The sequence below is a fragment of the Prionailurus viverrinus genome, chromosome X (assembly GCF_022837055.1).
Source record: "Prionailurus viverrinus isolate Anna chromosome X, UM_Priviv_1.0, whole genome shotgun sequence".
NCBI classification, from domain to species: Eukaryota; Metazoa; Chordata; class Mammalia; order Carnivora; family Felidae; genus Prionailurus; species Prionailurus viverrinus.
Window position 1 is genome coordinate 7,160,582 of NC_062579.1, and position 13,662 is coordinate 7,174,243.

Consider the following 13,662-nt stretch of genomic DNA (forward strand, 5'->3'; position numbering starts at 1 on the left):
CCCTCCCCGCGCGCTCCGGGCTAATTAAGGGCGCAGCAGGTCCCCACGGGCTCCGTCGGGCAGGGCAGCCGGTCAGCGGGGTCCCCCCCGCTCCCACAGCTCCCCTCCGGCACCTAGTCCGAGGCGCTCCGAACTCTGCAAAATGGGTTAAGATCCGGTTTGCAGACCTTCACTGGGGGAAAGAGGGCCACAACAGCAGCATTGGCGGGTGAGCGGCGCTTAGGAGACTCCATGCTCTCGGACAAACACCTTTATTGAAGAAACCAGAGAGACAGATGGGGCAAGCAATTACGGCACCAGCTTCACACAAGGGTATGAGACCAAACGGAAGTACCTGCCCAAGTTACTCGGGATGGAACACAATTCTGCCAGTGCTCGCCATCTGCACGGAACAGATGTGGTCACAGTACTTGTATTTAAGTGGACATTTACCAGTTTACAGTAAGATCCCACTTAGCACAGCAGAGCTCTCCCCTCCCCCTTGGCGTACAGCCCAAAAAGCAAAGAATGCCAACGTTAACGCAATATAAACGTTTCTTTGTTAACAATTTGACAGATACAATTTTTTACTAATCGAACTATCCACCGGTTCACTTAATCTTTAGTTTACTGTCTGAGGGAAAGGCAGTATGAGAACATAACCTGTTACTTTGGTCCCGGCCTCCCATCTTACAGACCTGGACCCAGGATTCTAGATTTATAGCACAGTCACTATCCCCGGTCTTTGACCGAGGCAGGCGTGTGGCATCTGGCACCGTGAAAACCGCTCCGCTTCCTGGGCGGCGCTACGTATGCCGCCTGTGTGGTTTCGTAACAACGTCTCTACACGTATCGAGGCCCATGTGCGTGCCGTCAGCTTCATTCCCTACTGCAGAAACTTAGCTTTCAATCTGTCTACCAAATCCTGACAATGACATTTGGTTCTGGATCGCGACATGAAGATCGAGCTATCTGAATGAGTCAAGTCAAAAGCTTATTCTTAATTTTTAGAATAAAGACATTTTCAAGGTTATAAAGAGTTTATAAATAACACTGTTCACAAGCAAATATCGATCTATTGACAATCGTTAAGAAACTGAATGCACTGTCTTGAAACATATAAGGATTTTCATTAGGTTTAGATAAATTCAGACCACAGGTAAAACTTTTCCAGGCTATTTACTCAAGTTACTTACAATGTACACATTCCTGAGAATACCCCATTGTAGTGACGTTGTTTATTTCCAAATTGTTCTGCATTCAACTTAAAAGGTGTTTCTTCCCAAGAAACTGAACTTTTCTGTCAAATGCGCTCGATCGAATAGGAGAATTGGGTTCATAAAATGGATTCATTGCGAACTAGGAAAGACGAAGGCATTAGTGAGCTTGTCGAAGTAAAAAGGCTGACAAATCACAGATCTCTAGAAGGAAATTATTTTAACGTTTTAAATAAAATCATCAAAGACATCCAAAACAAAAGTCTGAAGATCATGTTTTCAAGTTGCACAAAAATGTTCCATTGTTAACAGTAACGCCCCCTTGGGGAAATTTTTGCCTTGGGGTTTTAATTTTGAGAAGTACTTATGGCAAACTAATGGTGGTAGGATAAGTGTTGCCCATAGAAGCTAAACAAACTTTCAGGATTCACCCTGCGTCTGAAATACTAATCTTCTCACATTCGTTATAAATATATGGATTAATCAGTAAGGCCCTTTGGCTACATGAAACTAAAAATCTACCATATGCTCATAGTTAAAGAAAAGAAGTTATACCACATTGCTATTAGGTTACTCTTATGTAATTTCTTTAACAATCTGGTTTTCAATACTGTCCTTTAACACATGGCTAAGTGATCAGTTTCTCAAACAGTGTAATGACTATATCATAATATATGGGAGAAAATCGTTAAATGGAATCACTAATAAGGAAAAGGAGTTAACCAGTTTTTACAGCTTAAATCACTTGACGTTGTCCATCTTTGTAAGAGGGCTAAAGATTCTTATCTGCTACTTCTCACTAGGAATATTAACTGTGCTGATATGCAAAAAAAAATCCTGTCGAAGTACAGAACACTCAAATTACTAAGAACATACTTCTGGCAGTGCAGTTTAACCACCGACGTCCTAGTAATATTTTATTTTTTCTAATTAAGCTTCAAGATACGCGAGTGGCATCATTCTCCTTGAGTGACTGTTTGGTAAACTTCCCACCAGTTTATGATCTATAGTCACTGCGTTGTAACTTACTTGTAAAGCAGACGGAGAACATTTTAGATTAAAATTATGAAGCAATTTCCCTTATGCATGTAGCCTGCTTCCTTCTCTTCTTAGGATTCCCTGATAAAATCAAAACTATGTGCCAAAAGGGGGAAACTGAAACCAATTTAAAAATAACCAGCACGAGTTCTGTCCTAAGTACACGTTAGCCTGGCGGGGAAGACATGCCCGACGGGGGAGTTACCAAGGGCTACTTCCGACGGGGGCAGAGCTAGTCTGAGCTGGAAACCACCGTATATAAGGGAGTTGCTGCCACGGGCCAGTTTCCGGTCACAGTTGCAATCCCTTTCTACAATCGGATTTGAAAACAGAACACACCATACCTTTATGTATAAATCGTAGACATCGGTAAAGAAGTTCTTTATTCCATCTTCTTGCCTTACGTCATGAAGCATAATGAATCTCATATGTAAAATAATTAAGGCGTAATCTTAGAAGTGAGAAATGAAAAGTACTCAGGTGATAGGATACCCTTCCAATTAGTCACATGCACTGTATTATTCTGGGACGGAAAAGCAAAATACGTAAACTGGGTCTGAAGTTAGGTTTTATCTTACAGAAAACATAATTTTTAAAGTTAGAAAATAACTATAAAATAAAGTAAAATCAACTGTATCGTTCAGATTAACCTTAGTTTTATAGGAGACTTGGTTTTAAAATTATCCGTTAAACAAAATGTGGGGTTTTTTCCTGTTAAAAAAAATAAAAGTAGCCCCCTAAATGGCAATTTCTACCCGACACTCTGAAGTCCCCTGACTCGTAGTCTGGCATCGAGGTCCCATGTTGTTCTAGTTCGTTACCCCAACCTTTGGAGACCTTCGTTACAAAGGTAAGGATATGACCTGCAGTGACAAACGCTGAAACAAACCACTCATTGAACTTGTCCACGGTTTTCAAGTACATGTTGTTCGACAGCCACATGTTCTCGTCCACGAGGTCGAGAGCAGCATGAGCTATGAACTGGTTCAGGTGACGATGATCATCCTAGACGACAGTGTGAGTAGCAGCAGATTAATATTTGCAGACAGCATCGAGAATGCCACCATCTCATTCTGTAAATTCTACGCAGTTTTCGGGGGTGGGGGAGCATTTTCTGCTTTTACTTCATTTACTACTGTCATGGGACTTACAAAAGATCTTAAGTGTTTTCATCTCACAGTCTGCTTTTTAATTTGGTAGCTAAAAGTCAACAAGTAGGAACAGCCAACCCACTAATAAACGGAACGTGCTCAACAAATTATACAGATTATTTTTCTAATTCTGCAAGAAGGAAGTTACCAAATTCAGTAACCACTGAAGCATGTGAAGAAAGAGGAGGTTAAAAAAAAAAAGAAAAAAGACATTCACATCTTTTTAGAGGAAGACGCGAAAAAATACATAAGTGGTTATGGATAAAGGAGGGCAGTTTAGGTAGGCTGGAGCCGAGGAGGTGGAGAACTAGAGGTGACCTTGGCTTGGGTCTCAGGGTCAGCGGGGGGCGGGGGACACAGGGTGAGCGGGGGACACGAGACAGCTGAGGTGGCGCTCTCAAAGGCCTGGCACAGGCCTCTTTCAGGCAGACGGAGCTCACGTGACAGGGGACCCGGGAGCGGCAGGAGGCCACGCTCCGCCTCGGCTGTGAGCCGGCACCTGTCTCAGCGGCAGGACACGGTCCCGTCAGAGTGGAGCGTCCTTCACGTGGGCTTCACTGGGAGAGGCGGGACTGTCCCACCACAGTGCGGAGCGGGAATTCTCAACCTGGAATGGTCTTACTCCCGTGGAATTCTCTATTTCCAGATAGATTTTTCAAAGCACACTTCTTATGGGCTGAACTGAATTCTTATGCCGAAGTCCTCCCCCCCGTCCCCAGTACCTCAGAACGTGGCCTTATTTGGAAAGAGGGTCACTGCAGACGTGGTCGGCATGCTAGGGCACGACAGCCCCTAACCCGGGATCCCTGGTGCCTTTCTAAAACAGGCGGTTTAGAGACAGACGCGCGTGTGGGGAGCAGGCCGCGCAAAGACCGGAGGTCTGCCGCCACAAGCCCAGGGGCTACGGAAGCTAGGAGAGGGGCCTGGAACAGGCCTTCCCTGGCACGTTCGGAGGGGGCTGGCCCTGCCCCCGCCTCGTGCTCGGACCCGTGAGGCCACGAGCTTCGGTTACTCTAGGCCGCCCGGTCCGCGGTGCTCGGTCGGGTGGGCCCTGGGAGAGGCACCTTAATATGACCTGCTTGCTGAGGACGCGGTTCCTGGACCGGGCTGGGGGAGGGCCGCCAGTTGCCTCGGGATCCCCCGCGCAGCCAGGCAGCTTTACCTCGCGCCCATCACCGTGGCGAAGCGAATTTACTCCTTAGAGGAAGAGATTATTTGGTGTCCGGCTTACCGCCGTGTTTCCCTCACTTTACGTGGATGACCAGTCACGAGGTCAGAAGAAAAACGCAGAACTGCCTTAAGAAGGTGAGTGGTAACAGAAGGGCTAGGGTCAAGTCACGCCACAAAGTGTTTTTACGTGCCCCAGAAACCACGTAAGCAGCCCTGTGCCACACGGCAACCGTTGTGCGGAGACACCCCGACACAGAGTCGTAATGAGCCGCGCGCTCACGTGGATGTGGGAAAATACTGGGGCGACAAAGCACCTGACGGAGAACACAAATTCCTACGCATCTGAGTGGCAAGATTTAAGTAGCTGAAAAGCATCATACGCTGGACATTGTGCGTCACGATTCATTTCAAAACTCAATTCTTGTCTTGAAGGACGTGAAAGCTTATTCTGGAAGCTGGGAGAGACACAGCATAACCTGCCGGCAGTTCATCAGCAACACAGACGAGTACAGAGAGATGGGAGGCCCCCAGGGATTCTGCAGGCCCTACGTTTACTCTGAACGGCAACAAGGAAGTTGGGTGGCGTCGCCGGGGAGGACGGCATGTGGGCACCCAGTCAGTGGGTGGTGCAGAAGGTCCCTGCAAACCGCGCCAGTCTCAGGGGCAGCGGGGGGACACGGAGGCAAGGGTCCTTCAACCCTCCCAGGTGTAAATGGACCTGCCGCGTAGGTCCTGATGGAAACGTCACTTGGGCGGAATGCGCTTCCGTGGCATTTCCGGTCAGTAGCAACTGTTCCTCCAGCCCCACAGCAGCTGGAAGTGTGTTTCTACGCGCTCACGGAGCAGCTTTTCAGAACGGGGGGCACGGGGAAGCACGTCAGAGAAGAGACCCAGGGCCTCCTGCTCGTCTGTGCCAAGCGTGTGCTGAATGTAAGGGTGAGTCGACGACTCAGAGGACGGTCCCTCACTGGCTTCTATCACCCTGTGGGACTGGGGAGCAAGCCTCATGTAACCGTGGTGGATTCCAGCTACCTCCGCGGTCCAGACCTCCCCCGGCTGTAAAATCACACCACACCCTTATAATTGCAACAGCATAAATCACGCTTACGAAATTGTTTATGTTTCCTTACGCACTTTGGATTCTGCTTTTCCAGCTGGCAAAAACTCCATTTCAAAAACTGGATTATCATGGTGGCCAACAATTACAAAGTAGAAGCTTCCAGACATTGTCTTCAATATAGCTCCTAATTAAATGAAAATAACACACACTTTTAGTACTCCATACTGAAAACCAAAAAGGTTTAACAAGAAGTCTAGAATTCAATTTTTTCCTTAAACTTGACATTGTAGCAGGGACCACAAAGCTTGTCGTGCTTTCCACTCTACTGCCATAGACATTTGGCTTTTGGACTATACAGATTACATGCCTGGGATATGTCCTGTAGAATCCAGTACTTGAGTTTTCATAGGGAACCTGGAAGACCTCTGATACAAAATCATAACAACAACATCCTCATGACCTGAGAGTTTAGAATATTCAGAGTAAGCTGGGCCAAACTCGGACTGGACCAGTTAGCATTATTAGCACTAACAATGGGAAAAACGAATAAAGGGTGATTTTGTCCTCTTCCTACCTGAAGTATGTATACTACAAATCTAAGTCTCTGCAAGTACAGGAGCCTAGGATATGCCTCCTCCTCCAGCAATATTCATAAGAAAGGAAGACATGGGGCCCCCGGCTGGCTCAGTCCCCGGAGCGTGCAACTCCCGATGCTGTGTAATCCTCAAGGTCCCTCTAAGGGATCCATCATCGTTCTGTTTCTTCCACCAGGAGGAAACGGACATTGGGAGGTTAAGGTCCGTGCCTGTGGTCACATCATCAGTAAGTGGCAGAGCGAGACCTGAACCTAGCTTTGTCTGATTCCAGAGACCCTGTGCTAAAAATACATACAGAAATCCTTGCGCCCATCTGTCTGTCCGTGCAGATTTTGATGATGCTAAAAGCCAAAGAAGCACGGATCCTCCCCTGCGACTGCTTCCCCCCTGACTTTGTCTTCATTTTATTTCTTCAGCAAACCTGTTAATCCTAGTTCTAAGACTTCTTAATGCCTCAGATGTCTTTCTTTTTGGATTATGATTTCTTCCATCTTTTCTAGAATATAAAACTGTGTCTTCCTTTGTTTTTTTTTTCTTTTTTTTTAAATTTTATTTTTAAGTAATCTCTATACCCAACCTGGGGCTTGAACTCATCACCCCAACATCAGGGGTGCGAAGCACCAGGCACAACAACATCTGGCTCACGGGTGGTGCTCGGCAAATGTGATCTAGAATAGCATGGAGGAGCGTAAGCACATGGAGGTGTGTGGACCCTTACGGCCTCCACACGGGGCAGCAGTCTGGTTACCCGAGAGTATACAGTCTCACGGAGTGTACGGTGACACATGTCAGAGCCCAGGGCTCATCGAGCCACACTGGGACCTCTGCTCATTCACAGAGAACATCAGAACACCTGAAATGTATTTCCTAACCAGCACAACCTTTGTTAAGGAAATCGAGGGACAGCTGGCACTTTTACCTCTGGACTTGGAAGGCCCACGACTGGAAGACAAGGCAGATGGGACGTTCTTTGGGCACGATGAGGCCAAGAGGACTTCAAACGTTATTTGGGGCAGGTGTTGGCCCACCACAGCCCGCAGGCCAAATCTGGCCTTGTCCACCCTTTCATTACGGTCTAAGGCTGCCTTTGCCCGACAACAGAATGGCAGAGTGGGGCAGCTCCGACAGAGACCATCCGACCCTTTACAGAAAAGTCTGAGGGGGAAGATGAGAAAAAGGCCCAAACAGTAAAACTGAGTAACAAACACAAGCAGGAATGCTATAAAAGCTACGCAGAACCAGGAGAATCAGCAGTGATTCTCAAAAGAAAGAAATTCTCAAGGGGAAGGGGGATGGGAGCTGGAAATGTCAACAAAGTCGACAATGATCTCATTAATTGCAATAGGTTTCACGGCTAGAGTGTGCCAAGGGAAGGGCTTAATTCGTTCTGTACGAACACTTAAGCAGCAGCAGCACACTATACACGTAGAAGGAAGCTAAGCCTCATTCCTATACCTGCAGAGTGTCAGTACAGGGTGAGGATAAACAGAAAGGGGACCGAAGGAACCATAACCACATAAAGGTTATGTCGCAAACCGTCCCGCTGGGCAGAACTTGAACTGCCAAGAATTTCACAGCAGCTGAAGGAGTACTGTAACTACCGGATTCTATGGGAAAAACTGGAAGGTTACTCCTTTAATATTTGAGGCTTATTATGCCCAGGTGGTAGGCAAAAGGGAGACGCACTTTAGAATTCTGTGCTGATACACTCAAGTTTCGGGGGGGGGGGGCGGCGGCGGGGTGGATGTTTTATGTCTGCACCGTCCGATGTGGTAGCCGCTGGTGGCTACTGTGTCTGCAAGACTGAATCTGGAACTTCGCTTAATTTTCATTAATTTAAAAGGCCACATGTGGTTAGTGGCTTCTGTATTGGACGGTGCAGCTCTAGAACAGTGATTTGAAACGTTTTTAAAGCTTTGCAACCTCTTCAACCTTCCCTCCATCCGCAAAGCAAGTATTACTTAGAGCTACAGTATGTAATACAAATAAAGCAACTGCCGTGTGTGTGTGTGTGTGTGTGTGTGTGCTCGATTTTCCCATCACCCAAAACAGGGGCCCTTCAAGCATCTCCAAGGACGACTAGGTCTCGGGGTGTGGAGGAAATGGCTACACGGAACTTGGCAACGGATTAAACTGGGGAACTGAGGAAGCGGCAAGAACCAAGGATGTTCCCAAATGCCTGACTGAGATGATCAAGCAGAATATCAAGATGAGTCTATTCGCCAAGGAAATAGGAAAGGGAAAAAAGAGGGATGAAACGAACACGTCGCTTCTAAACACGTGGTGGCAGGCAGAACAGCACGCCCCGCGGTGGCCACATCCTAATCTCGAAAACCTGCGAGTGCTAATGTACGGGCAGAGGGGAATGAAAGCTGCAGGTGGAACTGAGGGCGCTCGTCAGCTGACTTCAAGATCCGGAAAGGAGCCTGGACGAGCCAGGTGGGCCCAATATAATCACAATGCTCTTTAAAAGTGGAAGAGAGAGGCCCACGCGAAAAGTCAGAAGGAGGGTCACGAAGACGCCATGCTGGCGGGGCCGAAGATAGAAGAAAGAGCCAGGAGCCAAGGAACGCGCGCGGCCTCGAGAAGTTGGAAAGCACAAAGAGAGCCCCGCTTCCTGCTCCAGAGGGGAGCACAGCCCTGCGGATACCCGGATTCCAGCCCGGGGAGGCCCGTGCTGGACTTCTAGACCGCTACGGAACTGGAAGAATAAGTTCACGTTGGTGAAACCGCTCAACTGGGGAGGATTTGTTCAGGAGCAGAAAACAGACGTCAAGGCTGAAAAGCCTGCAGGAGTGAAAAAAAAGAAATACTCGAAATGTTAGCAGAAGGTAGGTGCGTTCTATAGGGAGACTGAGGACGGAGGGAGTTCGCTTACCACGGGAGGAAGCTTTCAAAGCACTGTGGGAAAGGCCCAAGGGAGGGGAATGAGGGGCCGGGGTGCGGCAAGGGGAAGCTACTTAGGCAGCTGGGGGACGATGACGTAGAGAACGGAGGCTGTGTCTGTCTCCCAGCACCCATCCCTCACGCCTGCAGGGGAGCCCGGCACGTAGGAAGGGCTCCACGCCTGCTGGGGGGAACTGCGCTGGTAGGGACAACAGCTGCGAGCGGTCGGGCAAAGCTGAAAACACGAGAACGAGAGGCAGGCCGGGATTAACTAGCCTCGACGAAGCAAAGAATCTTCTGAATGCTCTAGTGCTGAGGCCCTCCTGGTCCTAGAGGCCTAACAGAAGTCTGTGATGAAGTAACTGCACCTTTGTATGAAGCTGAGGTTGAGGCGCTCGTGAAGAAACCCTCCATGACCAGAGACTGCATTCTCCCCGGGGTGCAAACAGCAGCCGTCACTGATGGCTATGCTGACCTGAGCTGCTCCGGAGACGGACAACTAAAATTAATGTAGTGATAACAAAAAGCTCTGCACTACCTTGAATGGAGAGAGGGTGTCTACGTGATGGAAGAACTAGGGCGATGATGGGGCGCCTGGCTGGCTCGGCTGGAGGAGCGAGCGACTCTTCATCTCAAGGTTGTGAGTTCAAGTCCCAAGCTAGGCGTACAGGTTATCTAAACCTTAGTGCCCCCCCCCCCCGCCTTTCTGTTTAACCTGTTTTTTAACATTCTTTTTTTTTTTTTTTTTTTTGAGAGACCGCATGAGTGGGGGGGAGGGGCAGAGAGCGGGAGACAAAATCCGAAGCAGGCTCTGGGCTGTTAGCACAGAGCCCGATGTGGGGCTCAAACCCACGGACCATGAGATCATGACCTGAGCCGAAGTCGGACACACAACCGACTGAGCCACCCGGGGGCCCCAGCCCTTTTTTAATATAAGAATGAGACCACAAATCTGTGAGGCTGGCATCAGAAGGGCAAAAGCACAAAACGAATGGAAATGTGTCCGGTTAGAAAAACAAGTCACCTTAAACTACCATCAGGAAAAGGGAAGAAAGGTCACCTGGTACAGAAGTAACAAGATGCAGGTCTGCTGAATCAGCATGATTTTCAACCATTTTTCGTGTGTGTGTGTGTGTGTGTTTCTCTAGAATGTGCCTGCACGCAGGGGAGAGGCACAGAGAAAACGTTAGGCAAGCTCCACACCCTGTGCAAAGCCCAACCTCCGGCATGGGGCTAGAGCTCACGGCCTTGGGATGATGAGCTGCACCTAAATCAAGAGTCATTAGCTTAACTGACTGAGCCACTTGGGCGCCCCCCAAAGCATGACTTTCTTTCTTTTTTTTTTTTTTTTTTTTTTTTTTTTTTTTTTTTTTTTTAAAGAGGCTGCCAGGGGGCTCAGTCGGTTAAGCCTCTGACTCTTGACTTTGGCTCAGATCACAATCCCATGGTTTCATGGGATCGGGCTCTGCTGACCGTGTGGAGCCTGCTTGGAATTTTTGTCTCCCTCTCTCAGCTCCTCTCCACTAGTGCAGTCTTCCTCTAAAAACTTAACTCTGAACTGGGTTGGAAGGAATGCTCTGGAAAGAGCTAGTGCAGGAACAGAGGATGTCTGGGGGGAGGGGAAGACCCTTCTGGGGGTGGGGAGTGAGAAAGAGCAGGATCTTACCATCAAATAGAATATATGCCATCTCAAAGCAAAGATTTGACTAGGGATGGCAAATTGGCCCCTGCTGGTGCGGTTCTCATTAACCGGTAGTGACTGCCAGGACCTGGTGGTGATTTAACATGGAGACAAAGTTCTAGCACGAAAGCTAGCTGTGATCAATGATCCACATCTTCTGGGGGTTTGGGAAAGGGCAGTACGCTACGAGAGTGCCACGTACTTTGGACTAAAGAGATCTTTCAAATCGCGCCGGAGGCCGAGTCTTGGGCTGCTCCTTTGAGGCCAAGTGGGAACTCCTTTGGGTCAATGTTACTGAGCACTTTCCAACAATTAAAACTACCAGGCTGCCTTTGAGAGGACTAAACCCTTCCTCTCACAGGACAGGGCCCACGATGAATTTTCCAGCTCCAAACGACAACAGTACCCTCGTAAACAAAACCAAATCCGATTAGCTGAATGACCTACAAAAAGGCAAGATGAAGCCAAGCTCCTGAGCTGGCCGACGCCTGCAGGCCGAAACGCGATGTGCCCTGGCCGGGCGGCCTGTGATCAGCTCAGCCGCCCCGGGGCTGACCAGATCCGGCCCAGCTGCCCGCGGGCGGGGTGGAGGGACCGGGCCAAGACCCGCGTCACGTGGGCCCCGAAACGTCCTTGGGAGCTCCCGCCCCCTACTTACTCGATTCCCTACCTGCTGGGAGAAGCTGACGACGGAAACTGCCACTCCGCTCCCGCCGCAGACCCGCGCTCTGCCGCCTCTATGGGAACTCCCTGGGAAATGCTCGCGAGACTGCGCGGTTGAGGTCTCACGAGAAGTGGGAGGGACTTCCGGTCAGAGGACCGCGCGGCAACGCGCGTGCGCCGTGGTCCTCCAGGCAACGGCCGTTGGGCTTGGCAGCGTCGGGGAGGGGTGGGATCAGCGCTGAGACGGACGAACCCTAGTCGTACTTTGTTTTCTCTTGTTGCCTCACTACCAGTCCCCGCCCTCCAGCTGCGTGGGAAAGCCGCGCGTGAACCGCGGCCCCGCCCGCCCGTGAGAACCTCGGGGGAAAGGAAGTGCGTGTTTGCCAGAGTTCCTGTTTCAGAGCGGGAGGCCGATTAAACCGTTGAACGGTTTTGTCGTTCCCGACTGCCTTCCTTTTTCCCCCGCCCCCAGGCAGAGCATGGGCTCAGAAGGCAGGGATTCGCCTCGTCCTGAGCCTGCAGCTGGGGCTGGCTGTCAACTTGGGCCGAGGCAGCCCGGGCTGGAGGGGGCTTCGCGGGGAAGCCGGCGCCTGATGTCTCAGGTACCTACACTGGCCTCCTTCTCGGGGACCAGGGGAAACGTGGCCTCTTGTTTGCTTTCTTTATAGCTTTTTCCCTCCTCCTTCTCCCCGCCTGGCCTCTTAGGGTTTCCCCGGAGGCCACTGGTCTGTCGTCAGAAATTCATGGTTCCTCCTCCCGCCGGGTAACCCGTAACCGTTTTTTCTTCCAGTTCACCATGCCCTCCACATCTGACGTGTTGAGTCAAGATGAACTGCGAAAAAAGCTATACCAGACGTTTAAGGATCGGGGTATACTGGACACGCTCAAGGTATCTGTTTTGGGCCTGTCACATAACTTTGACGAGTGTAATCTGTAACAGGTAGTCCCCATTGAAACCTATCCAGGTTTTGGGTTTTAAAAATAGGACGTAGGTTGTATTGGTGAGTTACCTTTGTACGTTCCTGCAAAACTCTTTGTTCTGGAACAGAAGTCTTGAAGATGGTGTAGAGTTTGAGCCGTCTTAAAAGGGCTTATTCAAATAATAGATTTACCGGACTGATATTAAGGTAGTGGCAGGTAACTATAAAAGGAACACATTTTGGTACAGTTGGACTTGGTTTATAAATCTAGCTTGCAAAGTCCTGAATGACTAAGTGGTTTTGTAATAGTACTCCCTTTTGAACGAGGGATATTGGCATTCTACAGGAAACATTGAGTGTACTGCTTACCATAGAATAATTTAGGGAATGAGAAATTTCTTCCCTTAAGGTGGATTGAAATGTATTTGTATTTGGGTGGCAAATATTAGTACACATTGTATGAACAGCAAGGAGTAGGATTGGCTCAAGTGTCTTCATTGTATACATTTCAGAAGTATATTTTATATTCAAAAAGTCAAACTAGGGAAAAGTGAGCTTCTTAAAACATCTTTCTCCCTCATTGTTTTGGTAACCTCAACCTTTAGATTCACCTGAGAGAGAAAAAACATGGAGGAACGTCATCTGTCATACACTAATTGTGGTTTTGTTTTTTAAAGATTTTAAGTAATCTCTATACCCAATGCAGGGCTCGAACCCACAAACCAGAGACTCGGAGTCCCACCCTCTGAGCCTGCCAGGCACCCCTCCTTTTTAATGTTATGTGGTGAACATTTTCCTGTGTCCTCGAAAGTTCCTTGAAATCCTCATTTTCAATAACAGGCCTGTCTGAATGTGTGGGTAATTTATGTAGCAGGCCCCTGTTGAAGATGTACCTTCTACCCAGGTGTACACATTCCTTCAATTGTCTTTTTTTGGTCTAGGATAGGTTAAGTGGCATTACTGACTCAAAAGGATGAGCAGTTTTAAGGCTCCTGGTATGAGTCTTTTTCTAGAAAGGTAGTAATAGTATATATTTCACCAGCAACTTGGTAATGCTTATTTCTTGAATGCTACAATGACTTTTTTTTAAACATTGGAAAACCCTTATTTTAAAAATCTTCTTTAATGCTTATTTTGGAGCGGGCGAGGGGCAGACAGAGACAAAATCTAAAATCGGTTCCAGGCTCTGAGCCTTCAGCACAGAGCCTGACTTGGGGCTCAAACCTGGGAATGGTGCGATCATGACTTGAATCAAAGTTGGATGCCCAACCACCGCAGCCACCCAGGTGCCCCAGAAAACC

The 13,662-nt window shown here is 48.6% G+C and overlaps 2 protein-coding genes across 4 annotated transcripts in view; one reads left to right on the forward strand and one right to left on the reverse strand.

Moving 5' to 3' along the window:
• Positions 1-235: 235 nt before the first annotated feature.
• On the reverse strand, positions 236-11,551 carry TRAPPC2 (trafficking protein particle complex subunit 2). Of its 3 annotated transcripts, XM_047844598.1 has the most exons (6): positions 10,998-11,359; positions 6,318-6,323; positions 5,690-5,796; positions 3,095-3,239; positions 2,579-2,664; positions 236-1,338 (listed from the first exon to the last, which is right to left on the reverse strand). In XM_047844598.1, exons 3-6 carry the CDS (start codon positions 5,780-5,782, stop codon positions 1,240-1,242), a joined length of 423 nt encoding a protein of 140 aa, XP_047700554.1. In that variant the 5' UTR covers positions 5,783-5,796; positions 6,318-6,323; positions 10,998-11,359; the 3' UTR covers positions 236-1,239. The 3 variants fall into 3 exon arrangements, with proteins under 3 accessions (XP_047700554.1, XP_047700553.1, XP_047700555.1); XM_047844597.1 differs by lacking the exons at positions 6,318-6,323; positions 10,998-11,359 and adding an exon at positions 11,449-11,551 and having other exon boundaries at positions 5,690-5,799; XM_047844599.1 differs by lacking the exons at positions 6,318-6,323; positions 10,998-11,359 and adding an exon at positions 11,437-11,508 and having other exon boundaries at positions 5,690-5,799.
• Positions 11,552-11,658: 107 nt separating this feature from the next.
• Positions 11,659-13,662, forward strand: part of OFD1 (OFD1 centriole and centriolar satellite protein) — a 42,067-nt gene continuing 40,063 nt past the window's right edge. The window contains exons 1-2 of the mRNA XM_047843378.1: positions 11,659-12,043; positions 12,232-12,330. Of these exons, the coding sequence (XP_047699334.1) occupies positions 11,921-12,043; positions 12,232-12,330 (222 nt within the window). The 5' untranslated portion in view covers positions 11,659-11,920. The remainder of the gene's footprint in view (positions 12,044-12,231; positions 12,331-13,662) is intronic.